Source organism: Hypanus sabinus, chromosome 2 (genome assembly GCF_030144855.1).
Source record: "Hypanus sabinus isolate sHypSab1 chromosome 2, sHypSab1.hap1, whole genome shotgun sequence".
Lineage (NCBI taxonomy): Eukaryota > Metazoa > Chordata > Chondrichthyes > Myliobatiformes > Dasyatidae > Hypanus > Hypanus sabinus.
In genome coordinates, this window is record NC_082707.1 from 57,918,275 (window position 1) to 57,943,851 (window position 25,577).

At 39.6% G+C, this 25,577-nt stretch overlaps 1 protein-coding gene across 1 annotated transcript in view; it reads left to right on the top strand.

The window, feature by feature from the left end:
- zbbx (zinc finger, B-box domain containing) overlaps window positions 1-25,577 on the top strand; it is a 146,491-nt gene that overhangs the window by 24,801 nt on the left and 96,113 nt on the right. The window contains exons 7-8 of the mRNA XM_059946888.1: window positions 3,355-3,450; window positions 11,768-11,926. Coding sequence (XP_059802871.1) covers window positions 3,355-3,450; window positions 11,768-11,926 — 255 coding nt within the window. The remainder of the gene's footprint in view (window positions 1-3,354; window positions 3,451-11,767; window positions 11,927-25,577) is intronic.

A 25,577-nucleotide genomic window follows, 5' to 3' on the forward strand; every position in this document is an offset into this window, starting at 1 on the left:
GAAAAGGCTGGGAATATCAATAACTGTAGCGCTTCTCTTCCTGATGAACTTAACGTATTCTACGCAAGATTCGAACAGAAGAGGAGCGTCCCACCCCCTCTGGATGAACCGGACCTGGTGGCATCAAGATTCATCGTCACCGAGGAAGATCTTAAGAAGAGCCTTCCTGAAGATAAATCCAAGGAAGGCTATGGGCCCAGATGGCGTCCCGGGATGGGTTCTCCGGGCCTGTGCAAGCGAACTAGCTGGAGTGTTTGTTGACATTTTCAACTGCTCCCTGCTTCAGTCTAAGATCCCCTTGTGTTTTAAGAAGGCAACGATAATCCTGGTGCCGAAGAAAAGCAAGGTGGCATGTCTGAATGACTACCAACCTGTGGCTCTAACATCAATTGCTATGAAGTGCTTCGAGTGATTGGTTATGGCACACATCAACCATAACCTACCGGTCAACCATGATGCTTTGTAATTTGCCTACTGGAGCAACAGGTCAATGGCAGATGCCATCTCTCTGGCACTACATTCCTCCTTAGAACACCTGGAGAATAAAGATGCATATGTAAGGCTCCTTTTCAATGACTACAGCTCTGCCTTTAATACCATCATTCCAAATAAACTGATTCTTAAGCTCCTGGAACCTAGGTCTTAGCACTCAGATCTGCAGCTGGATCTTCAACTTCCTCACAGACAGGACCCAGGCTCTAAGAGTAGGGGACAAGCTCTCCTCTACAATCACTCTGAGCACTAGTGCCCCACAAGGCTGTGTACTCAGCCCCCTGCTGTACTCACCGTACACCCATGATTATGTAGCCAAGTTTCCGTCGAACTCAATATATAAGTTTGCTGATGACACCAGAATTGTAGGCCATATCTTGGGTAATAATGAGTCTGAGTACAGGGAGGAAATTAAGAACCTGGTGGCATGGTGCAAAGACAATAACCTGTCCCTCAATGTCAGCAAGACGAAGGAATTGGTTGTTGATTTCAGAAGGAGTAGCGGACCACACGACCCCATCTACATTGGTGATGCGCAGATGGAACAGGTCAAAAGCTTTAAGTTCCTCGGGATGAATATCACAAATGACCTGACTTGGTCTAACCAAGCAGAGTCCACTGCCAAGAAGGCCCACCAGCACCTTTACTTCCTGAGAAAGCTGAAGAAATTTGACCTGTCCCCTAAAACCCTCACTAATTTTTATAGGTGCACTGTAGAAAGCATTCTTCTAGGGTGCATCACAACCTGGTATGGAAGTTGTCCTGTCCAAGACTGGAAGAAGCTGCAGAAGATTGTGAATATAGCCCAGCACATCACACAAACCAATCTTCCATCCTTGGACTCACTTTACACCACACGCTGTTGGAGCAGTGCTGCCAGGATAATCGAGGACACGGCCCACCCAGCCAACACACTTTTTGTCCCTCTTCCCTCTGGGAGAACGTTCAGGAGCATGAAGATTTGTACGGCCAAGTTTGGGAACCACTTCTTTCCAACTGTGATAAGACTGCTGAATGGATCCTCTTCCATAGTCTCTACAGTTCTGTTCCCACCCCCTAACAGTTCTAGTTTAAACTCTCCCCAGTAGCCTTAGCAAACCTCCCCACCAGGATATTGGTCCCCCTGGGATTCAAGGGCATCCCGTCCTTTTTGTACAGGTCACATCTGCCCCAAAAGAGGTCCCAATGATCCAGAGATCTGAATCCCTTCCCCCGCTCCAATCCCTCAGCCATGCATTTATCCTCCACCTCACTCTATTCCTATACTCACTGTCGCATGGCACAGGCAGTAATCCCAAGATTACTACCTTTGCGGTCCTGCTTCTCAACTTCCTTCCTAACTCCCTGTAGTCCTTTTTTTCAGGACCTCTTCCCTTTTCCTACCTATGTCGTTGGTACCAATATGTACCACGACCTTGGGAAGGAAAGTTTGAGCTAGGTGATTTTGCATCTGTTTGAAATGGCACAATAAGTGTTTCTTCATAAAGGAAGAATGATTTTTAATAGAAATCCTTCAAGAATGGCTTAGAGACATAGATGGCAGATTTTAAATAGTTAAATTCATAATGTCTTTCTAATTGTTTGTTACCTTAGGAATTTCCTTATATGTTTTCTCAAGGCTTGTGCATTTAAAATATATTAATGACTCTCCAATCCATTTGAAATCTCTCCAAGGCTTGTTAAACATTTTTTTTTACAAATTTCTAGAAGTTTCTGAAAATGTTTAAACTGCTCAGCATTGTGAGGTTCTATTAAAGCTGAGTGTGGAGCTTATTTTTACCTTTGTTCCATTTTTGTTCTGATGTTAATGTGAATCTATATTTCATTCTCACAAGATATCATCATAGAAAAATTTTGTACTGAAAAGATGTTACACGTCATAAATATTGGTTTGAATCCATATAGTTGCACCTTGAGTAGAACTGCTGCTGAATTGACTACTACATTATGTTGCATTCCTTTTAGTAATCTGCTTTAGGTCATTAAATCAGATCATTTCTGTCTTCTTTTTGTTGTACTTTCTTTTTCAACATATTACAATGTTTGAGTAAGAATCAATTTCTGATTGGCAAACTCTTAACTACTTTCTTAACGGTATTGGGACTAGTGCTCACAGATAGTTGTTTGGTTGCTTCAGATTTTAAGTTTCTTGCTCAAAGAATTTAAAAGATCAATACAAATATCTGGCACATTTTATTTGTCTTATGCAGTTTTGCAAGCAGTGCAATGGTCCTGCCAACAAGCATGTTTGTTGGACAGATATTTCAGTATGACTTGATGGTTATGCCATTCAAGAAAATTTTGTGCTGAATTTAGGTACCAGACTAACTTTAAATTTTAAAAATTTTATGTAGAAATTCCTGATCATCACAGTTATCTCTTTCTATAATTCAGTTAAGACCTTTAACAGATCTATATTTGCTTGAAGCAAAATATCTTTTTTTTGGAACATTATAAATACTCTAATAACATGTTTTCTCATAGTGTTGTTGTATATTTTTGAGTCTTGTTGCTTTAACCTGACACTTTTCAAAAATGATCTTATTTCTTGTTGCACTCTCAGAGAAGATTTTCCTGCTAGGAACACACTTCATGAAATAACTAATGCATATATCTACAGTTTTGCATTTATTAATTGTGATATATCAAAAATCAAGACCAATGTCAAGATTCATACTATTTGCACGCCTTGAGTGTGAATTTCTGTTTATCTCACCATGTAGAATTTAAAGTCAGTTTTTCTTTTGCCGCTTATATGTCGGAAAGATGATTGCATAAATATTTAGAGCATAAATATCTTCCTTTTATATCAGTGATAGTTTCAGCTAATGTCACTTTAGCATGTTTCCTGAATTTCCCAAGGTTTGTATGGAGTGTGGAGAAGATTACTGTTCCAGTTGCTTTGCTAAATTCCATCAAAAGGGGGCGCTGAAGCTTCACAGGTTTTCCCCTTTCCAGGTACAGGCAACTCACTATTATACATTTTCATTAAAGATAATATTTAATATTTAAATACATTGTAACACAGAGATCTAGAAATTAATTTTTTAATGTTTGAAGTTTGCCTGATATTAAGTTTAATTTGATGAGTTTTTGGTTTTTGATTCACAGCCTTCAAAAGATTGGAGTCTGCAAACTGATTACTGTATCATGTTTGTAAACCTAGCATATTGTGAGCAACTGATCAACAGTTACACATTTTTCCAACTAGATTTGAAGGAATTCTTGTCTTTATCCCTGAAAATGTGTGAATACATTGGTAAAGTAGATTAGTTGTAACTGAGATCTAGCCAGTTATCAATTTATTGCAAAGACTTGCTGAATTCCTGTGAAATTTATTTCAAAATCAATTTGAAAGAAAATCAGTCTGGTCAATAATCTTGTGGTAAAGCTGAAAATTTAAATTACCTGTGATATGTCAAGGTCAAAAGTTGTCTTCATATTAACTTCCATTAAAAGATGGGAATATTTGGTTTAGGATACGCAATGTATGGGAAATAAGTATATGCTATCTTACTTACATATATTGTTATGTATGGTGGAGGTAACATCATGCAATAGGGATACTTTTTAGCAGTAGGGACTGGAAATTGGTCAGCATTGATGGGAAGATGAATGCTGTTAAAAACAGAAAAATCTTGGTTTAAAAACCTGCTAGCCTCTGTCAGAAAGCTTAAACTGGAGAGGAAGTTCATCTTTCAGCAGGACAACTACCCAGAGTGCTAAGCTAGAACAATCATGGAGTGGCTCCAAATGAAGAAAATTGATGTCCTTGCTTAGCCTAGTCAGAGTCCTGACCTTAAACTGATTAAACATATCTGGCAACCCCTCATGATTGCTGTCTACTGCCACATTCCAACTAACCCGACACAACTTAAGCAATTTTGCAAGGAAAAATAGGCAAATCTTGCTCCATCATGTTGTGCAAAGCTAATAGAGATTTATCCGAAAAGAATAATGGCTGTAATAGCTACAAGAGGTGTTTCAACTAAGTAATAAGCAAAGAGGGGTGAATACTTTTGAACTCACATTCTGGTTAATTGGCCATTGGTTAATTGCGGCAGCTGCTTATTTGGGACAACTCTTAAGAAACAAAAACTAATTGGAAAAATAGCTGGGATTCCCTTTGTTCATTTGGAACACTATGCTACTTAATTGGGACAGGAGACTTTTGCTGAACAGGTTTTAAATAGGGTCAGTCATATGCACTTGAGTGGCTGTTAGATACTACACAATGCTTCGACAGAAGTTTTTAAACAGTGTCACTTGCACATTCTTGTGTTATGTTATCTATTTGGGCTGATGCAGTGATTTTTTAACAATTTTTAAAAAATTTTGACTTTAAAATAATTCAGACACTTATCAAGATTCTGCAAAAAGATTTGACACTAGCAAAAAATTATCCACGATGTCTGTACTGATTTTTAAAATTGAATTAATCAAAAGAACACAGCAATGTATGCTGCATGAATTTCTCTGTCGATGACTATTAGGAACTAATACAAAATTTTATAGTACTGTAGCAGCATTAGTAGTATTCCAATTGTTGTGTATTTCATTAAAAAGTAGTGCCTATAAAAAGTATTCACCCCTCTTCTCCTCCCCCGGATGTTTTCATGTTTCATTGTTTTACAACATTGAATGAGTGGATTTCATTTGGCTTTTTTGACACTGATCAACAGAAAAAGACTCTTCTGTGTCAAAGTGATCTAAACTAATTACAAATATAAAACACAAAATAACTGATTGCTTAAATATTCACCCCCTTTTAATATCACAAAATCATTGCTGGTGCAACCAATTGGTCTTAGAGGTCACATAATTAGTTAAATTGAGATCTGTTTTGGAGACCTGTGTGCAGACAGGTAGGGAATGGGGAGCAAGTTGTTCAGCATTGAAGAGAATGTATGTGGCTTTAGTAAGATTTGTGTTGGATTATGGAAGTGTAGCATATGGAGCAGCAGCTAGGTCTCTTATAAGGAAACTGGATGTGATTCAGGCTCAGGTTTTGAGAGTGTGCAGTGGGGCTTTTAAAACATAACCGGTATCAGCCCTGCAGGTAGAAATGGGAGTAATGGCTTTGGAATTAAGAAGAATGCAATTGATGGCAAACTACTAGCTAATTTGCAGGGACACAATGATTCTCACCCTGCTAAAGGAGTGTTGCAGGAGTCCTGGGAAAATGGAAGGTTTCAGAGGGAAAACTTTAGTCGGGTAGGGAATGATATTGCTAGATCATGTGGAGTGTTTGATCTAAGGATAAGTCCTTCAGTAGTTTATCTGGTTGTGGCTCCATGGAAGCTTGTATGGCCTGACGTAGACTGGCATTTGTTAGAGGTAAAAAGGAAAGGAAAATATAAAACTGATTAGGTAAGTGCATTTAACTGTCATGTGATGGAAAAGTATAGTGATTATACTCAGGTCTATACAGATGGTGCTAAGGAACCTGAGACAGGAGTGACAGGGTTTGGGGTGGCTATACCATCAAAAGCAATTGCAATCAGCAGAAGAACATCTGATAAGTTAGCGGTGTATACAGTGGAGATGATGGCAGTGTTGCTTGCGTTGTGTTGGGTGGAGAAAGCTAGACTAGTCAAAGTGTTGATATGCTCAGATTCATCTTCAGTTCTAGCAAGTCTAAGGTCTTCTCACTCAAACAGCCGGCAAGATGTACTTCATGAAGTCCTTCAGTCAGTCACAAGAGTTGCAAATCAGAGAGGTCAGGTTAAATTTCTATGGGTTCCAGCTCATGTTGGGGTGAAGGGGAATGAAAGGGTGGATGAGTTGGCAAAGAGGGCATTAAAGAAAGAAAATATAAAAATACATATTAATATCAGTAAAGCAGAGGTTAAGTGTGTAATTTGGGAAAAAAATCAACCAAATGTGGCAAGAAAGATGGGACAGGGAGGGGAAAGGAAGGCATTTATATCAAATACAAAAAAGTGTTGCAGGTACTAGGGTAGGTAGTAGATACAGAAGAGAGGAAATTGTATGGACTAGGTTAAGGCTGGAGCACTGTGCACTAAACCAAACATTGAAATTGATAGGGAAACACCAGACAGGACTCTGTGAGGAATGTCAGGAAGAGAAGTCAGTAGAACATGTAGTTCTGAATTGCAATAAGTATGGGATACAGAGAGAGAGAGAGATGATGAGAATTAATTTAAGGGAATTGGGGGTGCAGGAATTCACATTAAAAAGGTTGCTGGGCATGGGTGAGAGAACACAGGTTAGGGTATTTTTAGTTTTCTTAAGGGGTACAGGGGTTTTTTTATAGGATATGATGGATAAACAGGAATAGGGTACTAGGATGGCCAAAGATGGGAGGATAAAGTGTAGGTTAGGGTATGTGTGTGTGTGCGATTGGGTGAAGGGATTTAGAATGTGAGTCTTTTGCACACTCCGGAGCAGAAGGTGGTGGTAATGCACCATTAAGCTGGGTGCCAACCACTGTAAAACAAGACTGAGAGAGAGAGAGAGAGACCTGTGTGCAGTCAAGGTATTTCAATTGATTGTAGTAAAAATATGCCTGTTTCTGGAAGCTCAAACTGCTGGTGAGTCAGTATACTGGCCAAAACCACACTCCAAGCATATCCACAAAAAGGTTATTGAAAAGCACAAGTCAGGAGATGGATACAAGTAAATTTCCAAATCACTGAATATCCCTTGGAGTAGTAAAGTCAATCATCAAGAAATGGAACGAATATGGCACAGCTGTAAATCTACCTAGAGTAGGCCGTCCTCAAAAACTGAGTGACTGTGCAGGGGACTGTTGAGGGAGGCCACCAAGAGACCTATGCCAGCTCTGGAGCTTCAGTGGCTGAGATGGGAGAAACTGTGCATGCAACTGTTGCCCAGATGCTTCAGCATTTGCAGCTTTATGGGGGAGTGGCAAAGAGAAAGCCACTACTGGGGGGAAAAATAATCACATGAAGTCTCAGCTAGAGTTATCCAGAAGGCATGTGTGAAACTGAAGTCATCTGGAAGAAGGATTTATGGTTTGATGAAACCAAAATTGAGCTTTTTAGTGAAGCATAGTGGTGGCTGAATCATGATGTGGAGATGCTTCACTGCAACAGGCCCTGGAAGGCTTGTGAAAGTAGAGGGTAAAATGATTGCAGCAAAATACAGGGGAATCCTGGAGGAAAACCTGATGCAGTCTCCAGGAGAACTGCAACCTGGGAGAAGATTTGTTTTCCAGCAAGATAATGAGCCCATGCATAAATCCAAAGCTACACAGCAATGGCTTAAATACAAACAAGTGAATGTACTGGAGTGGTCAAGTCAGAGTCCAGACCCCAATCCAATTGAGAATTTGTGGCTGAACTTGAAAAGATCTTTTCACTCATGACTCCCATGCAATCTGACAGAGCTTGAGCTTGAGCTGTTTTATAAAGAAGAATGGGGAAAAATTGCAGTGTCCAGATGTGCAAAACTTTTAGAGACCTATTCACACAGACTCAAGGCTGTAATTGCTGCCAAAGGTGCATCTACTAAATACTGACCTGAAGAGGGTGAATACTTAGGCAATGAATTATTTAGAGTTTTATATTTGTAATTAATTTAGATCACTTTGTAGAGATTTGTTTTCACTTTGACACAAAAGAGTCTTTTCTGTTGATCAGTATCAAAAATGCCAAGTTAAATCCACCGTGATTCAATGTTGTAAAACAATAAAACATGAAAGCTTCCAAGGGGGGGAGGTGCATGTTTTTATAGGCACTGTATATGTTTATATTTGTATAGATACAGTTATAATTAAAAAAAGCAGGATTTGAGTGCATTACAACAACTGTTAGAACCCAGAATTTCTTTCTTGATCTTCATCCTCTTTATACAAAAGTTCTTGTAGAATTAAGATGGTTCCATTTCAGCTGATTAGACCAGAACACTGTGCACCATCACTTGTCTGTTTGTGATTCTGGGACAAACCACAGTTGCTGTGAACACGCATGGTTGAGGCTCACCACATAGTTCATCCTTTCACATTGTGTTAAGCATGATGGTAGGCTCAGATCAGTATATCCTTATAGTGTTTCCTATGCTCCATTTAGGGAGATTGAGTGATATGATTTATTTAATTATTACAGTTCCTTTTTAAAGCAAATGTAATACAATTAATGGTCAAAAACATCAATTTTTGGGAAATAGTTTCTGTTGGGTCGCCATCTAAAATATTAACTGATTGGTACTCTCACAACAGATACTATCTCACTACTTTCTGTGCTTTTTTTTCCTTTTTCCTCATTCTTTGTGCAAAAAATGCTTTTGTTACTTTCTCTGCAGTTGGTAGTTCGCTGTCAATATCTTTGTTGTTAGTGGAAGCTCAACTAAATTCAAAGCGATGCTTCTTAATGTGGCTTGGGTGAACTGGTAGGGGCATCTGACAGATCATGACTCAAAGCTAACAAGAAGAGTCTGGAAGAAGGTTGTGGATTTTTATATAACTGGTGCCAATACTGCTGATTAACTGCCCTGACCTTGAAACATTCATTTCACTCATGTGGATTTCCATTGATGATAACATAAAATACCATAATTTAAAAACTGTTAAAAATTATGATACTTCTACTGTTCGATCCCATCTGTTTTTCTGTGCAATGCATGAGAGGTTTATTATAACTCAAGCGGTTTATGCCCTACTTTACTACCTATGAAAATCTTCAACCTGATTAGCTGCCCAGCCTGCTTGATGACTTTCATATTGTTGAGTGTTGCAAGCCGAGGGAAGTGCTGTATGACACCTCTCATATCCCCTCTAGAATAGCCAGATTCCTTCTTACCTGATATAGATCCAATGCAACTGGTGCCAGACTTGAATTGGAACACATGATTTTTTTTTTGTTATGCATTGTCTGTAAATTGTTGATAAGGTAACACCATTGGTGATATGGCCTTGAGGCCATGAACTGTTACCTTTTACACTTGGCCCAAAAATGATGATTTAAAAGATAGTCATCCAAGATTATTTTTTGTGGCTTTCTTTCTTGAAAATACTTCCAAAGAACTATGGCTGTTTTGGTACAGAATTTAACAGAACAGAGGTAAAGATTAAAGGATGTTCTTAAAGGTTCCTCAAAATACAATAACAACCCTCCGCCCCGACATCTTGGAATCTCTGGCACATTAGTGGCAAAAGAGCATTGAGGGAAATATTAAAAACATTGTTCATCATCATGTATTCACCAAAATCCTGCATAGGCAGAAGTACACCTCCTCACAAACTACTTACATGGCCACTCTTTGAGCCCCTCTGGCCCCCTGTGAGGAAGAGTCTGCGGGTCCCATATTGATTTCATCAGCCAACTCAATACCCACAAAACTTGGACTGGAAGCAAGTCATCCTAGATTCCCTGGGACTGCTAAACAACAGAAGAAGACAGTTCATAAGTTGAAGGACTTTTGATATGAGGAGGATTTAAAATTTTGCTGAGTGATTTAGCAGTTTTATGCCTAAATTCTGTCTTTCATTTGCATCGGAGAAACTAAAAGAAGGGTCTTCGGTTACTACAACTTTTGGAGAAGACAGCAGTGTACACAATCTACTCCTTTCAATTTGGAAAAGAATATGCTTTCATTCTGTTTCATTTTATGCCATGCATTTGAATGCATTTATTAACAGAATGCAATATTTCAAATAGAATAATGAGGACCCTTTGGCAATGACATTTAACTGTGTATTTTAACAAAATACTTTAGTTTTTCAAGTCTATTTCATTTATGCTGAAAAGATGTAGTCTATTCATTATAATGTAGAGTGAACCTAAGGTTTCCTTCTCTTGGTAATGAATCTAACTTGTCTAGAAAGTGCAGTAAGTTCTAAAAGGATGTGGTTGTTGTCCCACTGCATTAAAATTCACTTGCTACTGACTTAGTTGCTGGTTATTTTCAAACTTGATCCTCCTCAGTGTCAGTATGGAGGTGTGCTTTGAAGATGAATAGGCGCTTAATGATAATACTGATACTGTGATGCTGGTGCCTTCTTTTTGTGGGGAGCCATGTGGTGTGGTGAAAGCCCTAGAAACATTCTTTGTGTCTTGGCTGTGAAGGTTGATTTCTCAGGGATGGGATAGGGATTACTTCTTGCATTTGTGCTTTGTTCATAGGGAGGGAATGAGAATAATGACCAAAAGTAATGCTACTTGTAGAAAAGAGGGAAAGAATTGGAGGCACTACTAGTCAACAGTTGAAGGTGATCAGGGCAAAATTTGGAAAAGTTTGGATGATAAGAGTGAATTGACCTTTGGAGAATAAATGGGATAAATTGAAATAACATGTTCAAACGTAGATCAGAGTTGGAGGTTGATGGTGAATACCTATCAGAGATCTTGGGTTGTATTGTGAGTTTATTTAAAGTGGTGGTGGTATCAGCGCAAGGATTTATGTAATTTTATTCTTAACTTCAGGCCTCTCAGTCTAACATTGTGTTTTTAAGGCATGTTCTCTTGGAGGACACTATCATAAGCAGTCTCAGGACAGTAATTTTCCCAGCAGTGTTTGGAAAGGAAATTACATAAAGACTGGTGTCATTATGTGAATGCCTGATGTGGAAATTTACTGTTGAAACTGTAAGGTTTTGCATTGGGATTGGTATTGTAACGAAGGGTGTGCTCAAATTTTTCAATTGTAATGTTTTGACATGAAAATGTTTGTAAATACTATTTATTACAGTTCAAATAAATTCTCAAACATGAGAAAATCTGCAAATGCTGGAAATCCAAGCAACACACACAAAACACTGGAGGAACTCAGCAGACCAGGCACCATCTATAGAAAAGTGTAAACAGTTGACGCTTCAGGCCAAAATCCTTCATCAGGACTGATACATCGACTGTTTACTCTTTTCCATAGATGCTGCCTGCCCTTCTGAGTTCCTCCAGCATTTTGTGAGTGTTAAATAAATTCTCATTTAGGTAATGGCTGAAAAAAAAGTGCTGTTGCATCAGATATCTAGTGAATTTTGTCCATGCATGGAGAATGATGTTTTGTTCATTGTGCTGAAGGCACCTGGAATAAAGTAAGCAATCATGCATTGTGGTTATTTATCATGTACTGCTTCAATTTGTGACATGCAGATACTTTGTTCTTTCAATCATTTTCTTCAATTGCAATTTTAAATGACCTTTGGAGGACTATTGGACGATTCATGATGATGGACTAAATAATAAATGTCTTAAAACCATGAAGAGATGAAAATCTAGCATAGTTATTATTAAACTAGATTTTTAAAAAATATCATCCCATCTAATGATATCTGTTTTTATGTAATTGACAGACGGAGAAACCTGCATCAAGCAATTCATTGCATTTAGTCAGCCAGTTTAAAAAACAAATTGAATCTGATGATTCTCCTGTGAATACGAAACAGTTTCTAAAGGAACCAATTTCAGGCAGAATGCTTTCACCTAAGATAAATACACAACAAAATGCTGAGGTGAGTTATTGTTTAAATTAAGATTTTTATGGAGAAATTGTCACAAATTTAAACGATGCATATTTGCATGCTTAGTAACAGATTCTGGTTTTATCCAAAAAAAATTAAAACTGCTAATTGTTTTCTAATTAAATGTTGTCAACCAATGAAAATATCCATGTTTCAAAATCATTACCTTTCAAAAGCAAAACTGAATGTGTCAGTGAAACTTCTGGGAATCGGTAGGGAAGTATTTTAAGGGCAGTGCTGTGGTATATTAGCTTGTGAAATTTCTCAAATACATGTTTTTTAAAAGTGAAAGTGTTGTAGATGTGCATATACTTTAAGTTATAAACACAAGTAGATAAAGCCTAAGTTGACCCTTATAAGTTTATTATGGATGTGAATTACAAACTACAATGGGTGATAGAAAAGCTGTGACAAAAGGGCAATGTCATGATAATCATTGGGGATTTTAACATGAAAGTGGATTGGAAAAACCAGGCCAGTACTGGACCTCAAGAGAGAGAATTTGTAGAATGTCTAAAGGAGGGCTTTTTAGAACAGCTTGTTGTTGAACCCACTAGAGGATTGGCTGTGCTGGATTGGGTGTTGTGCAATGATCCAGAGGTGATAAGCGAGTTTAAGGTTAAAGAACCCTTAGGGAACAGTGATCACAATATGATTCAGTTCACTTTGAAATTTGAGAAGAAGAAACTAAATTCCAGTGTGTTGGTACATCAGTGGAATAAAGGCAATTACAATGGGATGAGAGGAGAACTGGCCAAGGTTGACTAGAAAGGGACACTAGCAGGAAGGACAGCAGAACAGCAATGGTGGCAGTTTCTGTGAAAAATGAGGAAAGTGCAAGACAGATATATTCCAAATAAGAAGAATTTTTTGAATGGAACAAAGACACTACCATAGCTGACAAGTGAAGTTGGAGCCCAAGTAAAAGCAAAAGGGAGGGCATACAAGTACATCAAAGCTACTGGGAAGATAAAGGATTGGGAAGCTGTTAAACATTTGTAGAAGGAAACTAAGAAGGTAACTAGGAAGGAAAAGATAAGTTATGCAAGGAAGCTGGTGACTAATATCGAAGATACCAAAAGCTTTTTCAAGTATATAAAGGGTAAAAGAGTTGAGGGTAGATATAAGACCAATAAAAAATGGTGCTAGAGATATTGTAACGAGAGACGCAGAGATGGCAGAGAAACTGAATGCGTATTTTGCATTAGTCTTCACAGTGGAAGACATCTGCAGTAAACTGGACATTCAAGAGTATCTGGGAAGTGAAGTATATGCAGTAAAAATTACGACTGAGAAATAACTCAGGAAGGTTAGTGGTCTGAGGATGGATAAATCTCCTAGACCTGATGGAATGCACCCTCGGGTTCTGAAGGAAGTAGCTGGAGAATTTGCGGAGGCATTGCCAATGATCTTTCAAGAATCGATAGATTCTGGCATTGTACCGGTTGACTGGAAAATTGCAAATGTTACTCTGCTATTTACGAAGGGTGGGAGGCAGCAGAAAGGAAACTATAGACCTGTTAGCCTGACGTCAGTGGTTGGGAAGTTGTTGGAATCCACTGTTAGGGATGAGATTCCGGAGTGCCTGGAGGCACATGACAAGATAGGCCAAAGCCAGCATGCTTTCCTGAAAGGAAAATCCTGCTTGACTAGCCTACTGCAATTTTTTGAGGAAATCATAAGCAGGGTAGACAAAGGAGATGCAGTGAATGTGGTGTGCTTGGATTTTCAGAAGGCCTTTGACAAGGTGTCTCACGTGAGGCTGCTTAGTAAGATAAGAGTCCATGGAATTACAGGGGAGTTACTAGCATGGGTGGAGCATTGGCTGATCGGCAGAAGGCAGAGAGTGGGATGCCAATGATACAAAGATAGGTGGAGGAGCGAGTAGTGTTGAGGAAACAGAGAGCTTGCAGAGAAACTCGGATCGGTTAGGGGAATGGGCAAAGAAGTGGCAAATGAAATACAATGTTGGAAAGTGTATGATCATGTGCTTTGGTGGAAGAAATAAACAGGCAGACTATTATGTAGATGGCGAGAGAATTCAAAATGCAGAGATGCGAAGGGACTTGGGAGTCCTTGTGCAGGATACCCTAAAAGTTAACCTCCAGGTTGAGTCAGTGGTGAAGAAGGCAAATGCAATGTTGGCATTCATTTCCAGAGGTATAGAATATAAGAGCAAGGATGTGATGTTGAGGGTCTATAAGGCACTCGTCAGACCACACTTGGAGTATTGTGTGCAGTTTTGGGTTCCTTATTTTAGAAAGGATATACTGACATTAGAGAGGGTTCAGAGACGATTCACGAGAATAATTCCAGGAATGAGTGCATTACGTATGAGGAATGTCTGGCAGCTCTTGGGCTGTATTCTCTGGAGTTCAGGAGAATGAGGGAGGATTTCATAGAAACATTCCGAATGTTAAAAGGCCTGAACAGATTAGATATGGCAAAGTTATTTCCCATGGTCGGGGAGTCTAGGACAAGTGGGCATGACTTCAGGATCAAGAGATGTCCATTTAGAACAGAGATGCAGAGAAATTACTTTAGTCACAGGGTGGTAAATCTGCGGTATTTGTTGCCATGAGCGGCTGTGGAGGTCAAGTCATTGGGTGCATTTAAGGGAGAATTAGATAGATTCTTGATTAACCAGGGCATCAAAGGGCAAGGGGAGAAGGCAGTGGAGTGGGGATAACTGGAAGAATTGGATTAGCCCATGATTGAATGGCAGAGCAGATTCAATGGGCCGAATGGCTTACTTCTGCTCCTATATCTTATGGCCCTATTATCCAACCATTTATTTGATTATTTTCATTTGGCATATTGTAATGTGTATAAGCATAGTTGAAGTTTTCTAAAAAGATAATTTTAATTATGGAGTTAGAAAATTATACAGGACGGAAAAAACTGCTTTTTGCTCAACATGTCCATGTCAATCATCAAGTACCATTTATACTAGTATGATTCACCAGCACCTGTATCTGCAGCCTCCAATGCCTTTGACAATTCAAATGCTTACCTCAGGACTTCTTAAATATTGTGAGTGTCATTGCCTCCACCACTTTTCAATCTGTTTATTCCAGATTCCAAATACCTTTTGGAACAAAATAAAATTCCTGGATATTTTCTAAGCTTCTTGTCTTTATTTTAAATCTATGCCCTTTGCTCTGGTGAAAAGTTTCTCACCACCTACCCCTATCTATGCCTCTTGTAGTTTCGTATGTCTCAATCAATTTCTGTCTCTGCTTCCTCCACTCCAAGAAAATTAAACCTAGCTGATGCAATCGGCTCTCATAATTGAAATGTTCTATCTCAGGGAACAACTTTGTGGATGTTCACGTTTATTGGAAAAAAAAACTGACATGCAAGAATTAACTTATTCTTTTTTCTATTTTAAGTGGTGAATTTAGTGACAGCAGTGTGTTGGAAAATAAAAGTTTTCATTGAAAAGTCCTGGTTCAGTGTTTGATTTGAAACCTATTAAGCATAACTACCCTGGCTTTGCAGCTGGCCTTTGGTGTAGTTGCATCAGCACCGAACTTGAGGGAGATAGTCCTGGGTTCAAATCCATCCAGCTCCTTGCATGCTTTTCCCCTTTGCTGGGCTGAGTGTTGAGCTGAGCCTACTGGGCCTGAACACCTCCCTCTGCAACTGGATACTAGACTCCCTGACTGGGAGACCTCAGTCAGTCCGGATCGGGAGCAGCATCTCCAACATTATCACACTGAGCACGGGGGCCCCCCAGGGCTGTGTGCTCAGTCCACTGCTGTTCACTCTGTTGACCCATGACTGCTGCAACACACAGCTCAAACCATATCATCAAGTTCGCCAATGACACGACTGTGGTGTATCTCATCAGCAAGAACGACGAGTCAGCTTACAGAGAGGGGGTGCAGTGGCTAACGGACTGATGCAGAGTCAACAACCTGTCTCTGAATGTGAACAAAAGAGATGGTTGTTGACTTCAGGAGGGCACGGAGCGACCGCTCCCTGCTGAACATTGACGGCTCCTCGGTAGAGATCGTTAAGAGCACCTAATTTCTTGGTTTTCACCTGGCAGAGAATCTCACCTGGTCCCTCAACACCAGCTCCATAGCAAAGAAAGCCTAGCAGCGTCTCTACTTTCTGCGAAGGCTGAGGAAAGTCCATCTCCCACCCCCCACCCCCCCCCCCATCCTCATCACATTCTACAGGGGTTGTATTGAGAGCGTCCTGAGCAGCTGCATCACTGCCAGGTTCGGAAATTACACCATCTCAGATTGCAAGACCCTGCAGTGGATAGTGAGGTCAGCTGAGAAGATCATTGGGGTCTCTCTTCCCGCCATTACGGACATTTACACTACACGCTGCATCCGCAAAGGAAACAGCATTATGAAGGACCCCACTCACCTCTCATACAAACTCTTCTCCCTCCTGACACCTGGGAAAAGGCACCGAAGCATTTGGGCTCTCACGACCAGACTATTTAACAGTTTCTTCCCCCAAGCTATCAGACTCCTAAATACCCAGAGCCTGGATTGACACCTTCCTGCCCTATTGTTTTGTTTATTATTTATTGTAATGCCTGCACTGTTTTGTGCACTTTATGCAGTTCTGGGTAGATCTGTAGTCTAGTGTAGTTTTTTATATAGTTCGGTCTAGTTTTTGTCATGCAACACCACGCTCCTGAAAAAATGTTGTCTCATTTTTACTATGTACCGTACCAGCAGTTATGGGCGAAATTATAATAAAAGTGACTTGACTTGACTAGTAGCTTGGCCTCATAAAAAGCAGACTAACTGTTAAAGAAATGGCAAGATTGCCACCCGAAACGCCACAAGGTGTGGAGAAAAATAACAACTCTGGCTTTGTAGACTGTACATCTATAAATTTTGGCATGCAGAAACGCATGGAATATGTTGGTACTTCACTTAGATTTCATATATTGGTTCATTCAATGAATGTTAAGTTGTTACGTTAATGCTGGAAGCAAGGTGATAATTACAGGCTGCCCTGGCACATCCTGGGACCTGTATGTTTCAATGTTTTGATGTACTTGTCACAATTAAAGCTAACCTTTCTTCTTTAAATGATTTTATATGGAACAATTCATTTTGTATAGAACAACCAGACCTCAGCTTTATAAAGGCCATTCCAACCCTCACTCCCACTCCTTTCCCACGTAAACATCCTGTAATTGAGAAACACAGAAATAACACAAAAGCTTCATCTATTGTCAGATTTTTCCATTTTTAGATCTAATTTCATTATCCATCTCTTACATGCCCTTTCTATCACCATGGGATCCAAGGCAAAATCCAAATTGACTCCAACATTAACTTTGCAACAGGAAAAAAAGAACAATGGTAGAGGATAGCCTTTATGATTAGAAACCCATGATTAGTGCTAAGACCTTTTTTGTTAGTCATATTAATTAGTGACTTGAATATCAGGTAGGAAATTTGCAGATTGAGTTTGAGAGTTCTCTAAAACTCTGGTTAGACCATGCCTGGAGTATTGTTCAGTTCTGGTAGCTTCATTGTGGTAAGGATTTGAAAGCTTTATAGAGAGTGCAGAGGAGATTGACCGGGATTCTGTTTGGATTGGAGAGCATCTCTCATGAGGATAGGGTGTATGAGCTAGGGCGTTTCTCTTAGGAGCAAAAGAGAATGAGAGAGGATGGCTTGATAGAGATGTACAAGATGACAAGAGGCATAGATAAGAGTGGACAGCCAGTGACTTTTTCCAGGGTGGAAAAGGCTAATATTGGGGGGGGGGGGGGGTGGTATTATATTAAGGTGTTTGGAGGAACGTATAGGGTGGATGTCAGGGGGAGGTTTTTTTTACACAGTGTGGAAACATGGAACATGCTACCAGGGTGGTGGTAGAGGCAATTACATTAGGGACATTTAAGAGACTCTTACAGAGGTACACAGGTGAAAGAAAAATGGAGGGCTATGCGGCAGTGAAGGGTTAGATTGGTTTAGAAGTAGATTAAACATTCTGCACAATGTCGTGAATATTCTGTGTTCTATGACATGAAATTGATGGTGGTGCTGATAGTGATAAGGATAATCTTAGGTTACAGAATGGTTGGTAAATTGAGAATAGAATTGGCAGGTATAATTTAATCCAGATAATTGCGAGGTGATGCATTCTAGGGGGCCTAATAAGGGTAGGACACACACTGTAATGGATTCTGATGTTTTTGATCCAAGGTTCTTTAAGAAGTCAAAAATGAGGTATAAAACTTGTGCTTCACGATAGTTTTATCAGGAGTTGATAGACCAGAGAAAAACTGAACAGACAGTGATAGAGAAGGCTAAGCAAAGAGAGTGACAAAAGAATAAAGATAGCACCTAGTATAAAACAGCTATTTTTATACTACAGAGATTAAGAAAAATTCCATTCAAGTTTGTAGATAAGAGAATAGCAGTAAAGAGTATGTAGTCAAATACTGCAGTATTAAATTAACCAGTGAGAAAACATTTCATTCACTTAATGCAGAGGAAGTGACAATTAAACAGTCTCATCTAAGAATTAAACAGTTGGATCCAACAACTGTGACTGGTAGAGTTCTAGAGAATATACAGATCTCTAAAGTATAGGTAGATGTGATTTTGAACAAAGCATTTAGGATGCTGGAATTCATCAGCTCAGTGATTGCATATAAGAACATTTAGTCATGGTACAATTTTAGGAACCTTTATTAGGCAACAATTGGTACACTGTGTGCAGTTTTAGGTTACGTACTATATAAAGAATGTGAATGCATCGCAGAGGGTACAGAGGAGATTTGCCAACATGTTGTCTGAGATCAGATATTTCAACTATAAGGAGAGAGAGGATAGGCATTGCATGTTTTTTCTTGGAGTAGAATAGGCTTGTGGTGGGGGGGGGGGGGGGGAATAGAGAACCTGGTACAGGTAAAGAAAATAATGATGTGCATAGATAGGATGGATAGTATGAAAGCTTTCCCATACCTGAGGTGCCCAAGACCAGAGAGCATAAGTTTAACATGACAAGTAAGAGAATTGTGGTGGATATTAGGAAACATCCTTTCAGTAGGATGGTTGCAATATGGAATACAATGCCTGAGAATGTGTTTGAGGCAGGTACACATAATATTTGAAAAGTATCTGGATGAATATCATTGTGCAGATGGTGCTGGACCAAGTGCTGGTAATTGAGTGCTTTATTAACAAGATGGGCAGAAGGGCCTGTTTCTGTGCTGTAGACTTTATGATTCTTTTTGACCTTTTTGTTTCAACTTTTTTGTCCCACTCCCAACAAGATTTCCCAGAATATAAATACTTCTGCATTTTGTTGGCATTCACTTGGCGTAAAATGAAAAGCAAAAGCACTAGAGATGTTAGAAATCTTAAAGCCAAAGATACTGAAAATGCTTAGCAGTTTAGATGATATCTATGGGGAGAGCAACGGGGTTAACATTTAAGCTCAATGATATTTATCAGAGTTAGGAAAAACTCCCTAAGTTACAAAGAAGTGGAGAAAACAAAAGGAGTCTCTGTGATTCGGTGAAGACCAATGGACTGCATGTCATAAGTGGCGGTGGAAGTAGCTGAGTGAGGGAGGTTAAGGCTTGTTAACTGTAGCTGTCTGGAAGTAACTAGAATGAAATGAATCAGGAAGAAGATAGGAAAAGAAAGGCAATGCTGGAAATGTGAGATATAAATCACTGTAATGTTGGATATGTAAACTAACTGGGAATGTTGGAATTACCCAGCAGTCAAGGAAGGAAAAACAGATTTAATGTGACAGTCTAAAGACATTTCTTTAGAACTGGACTAATAAAGACTAGAAAGGCTCATGATCTTTAATTGTGGATTTTGCTGCTGTGTCCTAGGAGCTGTTACATTGTGAGCTGGAAGATGCTTAGGTTGAGCTTCTTTGAAATAGTTGGATGACCAAGACAGAAATCTTGGTGAATGTGGGTGCGATGGAAAATTGAAGCTTGATCGGATCGTATAGTTCCAGTGTTTCTTTTCTGTCTTGGCAATCACATACATAAGAAATAGGAAATAGGAGCAGGAGTAGGCCATCTGGCCCTTTGAGCCTGCTTCACCATTCACTAAAGTCATGGCTGATCTGGCCATGGACTCATCTTCACCTGCCTGCCTTTTCCCCATAACCCTTAATTCCCCTTCTGTGCAAAAATCTATTCAACCTTGTCTTAAATATATTTACTGAGGTAGCCTCCACTGCTTCGTTAGGCAGAGAATTCCACAGATTCACCACTCTCTGGGAAAAGCAGTTCCTCCTCATCTCCATCCTAAATTTACTCACCCGAATCTTGAAGCTGTGGCTCCTGGTTATAGTCTCACCTACCAGTGGAAACCATTTTCCTGCCTCTATCTTATCTACCTCTTTCATAATTTCATATGTTTCTATAAGATCTCTCATTCTTCTGAATTCCAGCAAGTACAGCCCCAGGCGACTCAATCTCTTCACCAAAGCCAGTATATCCTTCCTCAAGTAAGGAGACCAGAACTGCACACAGTGCTTCAGGTGCAGCCTCACCAGTACCCTGCACAGTTGCAGCATAACCTTCCTGCTCTTAAATTCAGTCCCTCTAGCAATTAAGACCAACATTACATTTGCCTTCTCGATAGCCTGCTGCACCTGTAAACCAACCTTTTGTGATTCATACACAAGCATATCCAAGTCCCTCTGCACAGCAGCATGCTGCATTTTTTTTACCATTTAAATATTAGTCTTCTCTTTCATTTTTCCTTCCAAAGTGGATGACATTGCATGTACCAACATCATACTCCATCTGCAAGACCCTTGCCTACTCACTTAACCTATCTGTATCTCTCTGCAGACTCTCTGTACCTTCTGAACAATTTGCTTTTCCACTCTATTTAGCATCATCAGCAAACTAAGATACATAGGCTCGGTCCCTTCAGTTTTCATCTCCTCCTGACTCATCCTCTGTGATTAATCCAGCCAACAATGCTGCCTTTTGATTAATTTAGCTGCTCTTGATTTGCACTTCATCAAAGGCGTACAGAACCCGTTATTTTCTTTAAACCCCATCTTGTTTGTAACATTAAATTCGATTTTTAAGAATGTTTCTTACGTCCTGATGAAATGCTGTCAACCTGAAATGTTGTCCTTGGTTCTTTTTCTGAAAAACTAGCTGACCTGCTAAATATTTCCAGTATTTCTTGTTTCTGTTTTTGTATAAAATAAAAAAAACAGCGCAGGCAGGTACTCTTGCAACATTTAAGAATCTTCTAGATGAACATAAGAATTGTTATTGCATGGTACACTCTGGTACTAATCCCATAGCTACACATGGTGGGTTGAGGGACCTCCTTCTCTACCTAAGTTACAGCCCTTTCTGTATTAAAGCAAGTGGCACATACAATAAGCCTAACACTGTAACGTATGTTAAAGTATTTCACAAGACCATTATCAGCCAAAGTTCAGTTTGACCCATAAGAATGTTTGGACAAGTGACTAAAAACTCCTTGACCAAGCAAGAAGGTAGGCTTTAAGTTTTAGAGGGAGAGAAAGGAGGAAGAAAGTGAGAAGTAGTTAAGGAATTTCATTGCATCGATTCTAGCTACTGACAAATTATAGTGTAATTTAGCACTACACATCAGTAAATGAGATTAAATTACTGACTGTATGAGCTATATATCAATAAAGTCTCAGGAATTTTATTCCAACAGCATTTTCCTGTTTCCTACTCTTCTCTCCTTTCCGCAAGTACACTTCAAGCTACAGGGGTTTAAGGAAGAATATTCTACAACATCACTTATAATTTCTGACTCCTCCAATTATTCTCACTTCTTCCTTCAGCCACACATTAAAACTATTCCATTCTTGCATTCTCCTGTATTTCTATTCAGTTTGCATTGGCATCAGTAGCCCAGTAGGAGGAGGTAAAGGCTTAGGGAATGCATTTTCAATATTAGTTTTCCAAATGGTTGCACAGTTTCATCAATATATTTACTACAACATGCACACAATTGGTAAGAATTTGTTTAATCGAGGTCAAAAGCAGTGCAGGAGGTTCTTAGCCCACCTAAGTGTACGCTGTCCATCAAGCACCTATTTAAACCAATCCCTTTAAAAAAAATTTCCCATGATCTCAGCAACTTTCCCCAGAATATATCACTTACTTTTGCACACGGGGCATTTATAATAACCAACCTTGCATTCCTTTAGGATGTAGGAGGAAACAGGAGCACCTAGAAAAAATCCTGTGCAGTCGCAGGGAGAGTGTGCAAACTGTACACTTACATGCCACCAGAGGTCAGGATTGAACGACAGTAGGGTTGTTAGAGCTGTGACATAATAGCTTCAGCAGCTGCAACATTGTGTTAGGTTTTGGAGTAATCTTGGAAAATTTAACATAGAAGGATACATTTTTACCTTTCCATCCATCACCTTCTAATGCTTTGCTACTAATGCCGTAACACCTTATGAATGGGAAAATCAGACCATCAACTTCTTGCACAACCTTTATACGGGTATGCCTGATATTTTATTATAGGACAATGTCAGCTCCTCTTTTAATTTTAAAAATGATAGTAAATATGTCTCTGGTAGATCCAGTTGGCCTGCTTTTGGATTTTCTCAACTATGAGTATTTGAACTATTCTCAGCATTTTAGGACAAATTATTTAAGCTGGGTGTTTTTGTAAGGTTATTTAGAATCAAGTATATTGTATGAAGCTTGCATTTTCACAGAAGGAGGGAACTTTAAGCTTTATTACAAGCTGTAGGAGCTCCTCAGGCAGACTCTGGAAATGCTACAGAACTGTTTGCAGCTGTGAAGCTAATGAAGTCCTTAATTTTTTATGGCACATTCCTTCCAGGCAGTAGCAGGAGACACCAGTCCAATAGCTTTACACAGATGTTTAAAAATTAAGTTGCAGATACCATATTTGCCAGCAGCAATATCTTCATGTCTTTCATATGGAAAGGACCCAGCAGTTTAAGCAAGGAGAGAACTTCTGCTGTAATGTGACTCTGGTTGCTCCATTTGAGGACTGGTTTGATTTAGTTAACTGACAGAGGCTCCAGACCAGTGTTTCCCAACCTGTTTTAACCCAATGCATCCGCCCCCAAGCATATTCATACTTCCCAAACCCCTTTAGGCACAATATACTTCACTGCGCCCTCATAGTGTAAAACCATGACTACCATATGCTAACATAAGAAAAATGATTCTGCTTTAAATTTTTATTAGTCTTTAAATGTAGCTTACACAGTACTGTGCACTGTACAGCAGCTTTGATATCAACGTGATCCTTGAGCTTGATAGTATTTAGCAAGAGTTGAAATATCTGGTTCAAGTTGTGACAGCAAAAGCCTTGTCCCCAGGTGTACCAATGTTCAAGCTGTTTCTGTTTTTTGTGGGTATGTGGGTCACTGCACTGAAGCCTCTTTCAATGAGGTATAAGGATGGAAATGCAATGAAGAGCAGTTTGGCTCATCTTCAAAGACCAGAAAACTTTGTATGAAAGTGTAGCCACATACCACAAAAGCTGACATTTTGAAAAGCATTTTTGCTTTTTCTACATTCTGAATTCAGTAATTTCTTCTTGCAGTCTCTCTTCCTGTTCTTCCACCTTGCAAAGTAACGGTTTAATTACCCAGTCCAGATTTTCCAGATCGTTCAAATCTATGAATTGATTCTGAAAATCCTTCTTCAGTATCTGCAACTGTAAGCAGTACTCTTGAAAATCAGCTTCTGTGAAAGAGAATGCCGTACTTTCCAAGCAGGGAAACTGTGAGAATATTCTTAACCGATTGTTTTGCTTATATGTTTCCAATTTACCAATAAAAGTAGATTGCACTTCTCACCCTGTAGTTTCATATTTTGAATGTCAATTTTTGTCAGCTAGGAATGCCATATTTCCATGTAGAAGTTCAATATTGTTTCCCAAGCTCTTGTTGACTTTGAGCAAAAATTCAACCCCCAGTGTCAAGAATATCAAAGAAACATTTTAAGCAGCAGCATTTTGACAGGCAACGCATGTCAGTGTGAAGAAGCAAGCTTTCAAACTCTTCAGCGTTATCTTGGCATAGCTGGTGAAATATTCTGCTATATAATGGACAAGTGTTAATTTTGTTGATAGCAAATACTGTATTACAAGAGTCATCCTTGAAAAAAGTCGCTGGCTGAGGTTTTTGGCTGTGAAATATTGATGATGACATACACAATGGATTGCAAACAGATGTGGAATTTCTTTTTTCACAAATGCCACTAAACTAGCATGGTAACCTGTGGTGTTCTATTAGTTGCACAAGAAATCTTGTTCCTAATTGGAATACTTTTATCCTCAATATACATTTTGAATTAATCATAGATTGACTCTATTGATATCTGTTTTTAACTTTTTATGAAAGAGAATCTCTTCATAAACTTTTCCACTTTTGATAAGCCATACATATGCCTCATTGCTTTGCACAGTTGACTCATCCAGTTGTATTCCAAATTCTGATTTTTGTAGCTCTGTGCATAGATGATACTAAATGTCTTCGCTCATTTCATCAATACGACAAGCTACAGAGTTATTACTCAGAGGAATTGATTTTAAGATACCGGTACCATTTTGAGAACAGTGGTGAGCATTTCTGGTACAGCAGACATTATTAATCTTTCACCAATTGAATGAGATTTTCCACACTTTGCTATCATTTAAAGCAAAAATGTAAAGCAGGAAAGGTGGGCGTGCTTTAAAAAAAGCATGCGCAGCGGGTACGTGGGACAGTGTGATCGAGAAACCGTTGCAGCAGGAAGAGGAGGAGCGAAGGGCTCGTGAGAGCGCTGAAGGCTGGGAAACAGCTGGGGTGAGTGTACTTTAAAAAGGCACACGCAGTGGGTACTCGGGACAGACAGTGTGATCAAGAAACCGTTGTAGCAGGAAGAGGAGGAGTGAAAGGCTTGTGAGATAATTGACAGGGACATATAAAAGGACGGGTAACTGAAGAGGAGTGGCTAGTATTGTGAGTGGCTCAGGGTAAGAGTAGAGCTTTGAGGCTTTGGCTTGAGAGGTTTCAGTGAGCAGAGGCTGAGGACAAGCTTGCTCCCAGTGAGGTAAGGCCGGGTAAGTGCTTTAATTAATTTAATTAACTTAGGAGTAGGTAATGGAGGCAGCAGTTAGGGCAGCTGAGTGCTCCATATGCAGAATGTGGGAAGTCAGGGACAGCACAATTGTCCCTGATGACTACACCTATAAAAGGTGCATCCAGCTGCAGATCCTGACAAACCGAGTTAGGGAACTGGAGCTCGAGCTGGATGATCTTTGGATCATTCATGAGAGAGAGGCAGAAATAGACAGGAGTTTCAGATAGACAGTCACCCCCTAAAAGTCAGGAGGCAGGTAACTGGATGACTGTCAGGAGAGGGAAGGGGAATAGACAGGAAGAGCAGAGCACCCCGTGGCCATTCCCATCAACAATAAGTATACTGTTATGGATACTGTTGGTGGGGATGTCCTACCAGGGACAAATTGTAGTGGTCACGTCTCTGGCACCGAGACTGGACTCTCAGCTCAGAAAGGAAGAAGGGAAAAGAGGAGAGCAGTAGTGATAGGGGATTTGATAGTTAGGGGGACAGATAAGAGGATCTGTAGGAAGATCGAGAATCTCAGATGGTCTGTTGCCTCCCTGGTGCCAGGGTCCA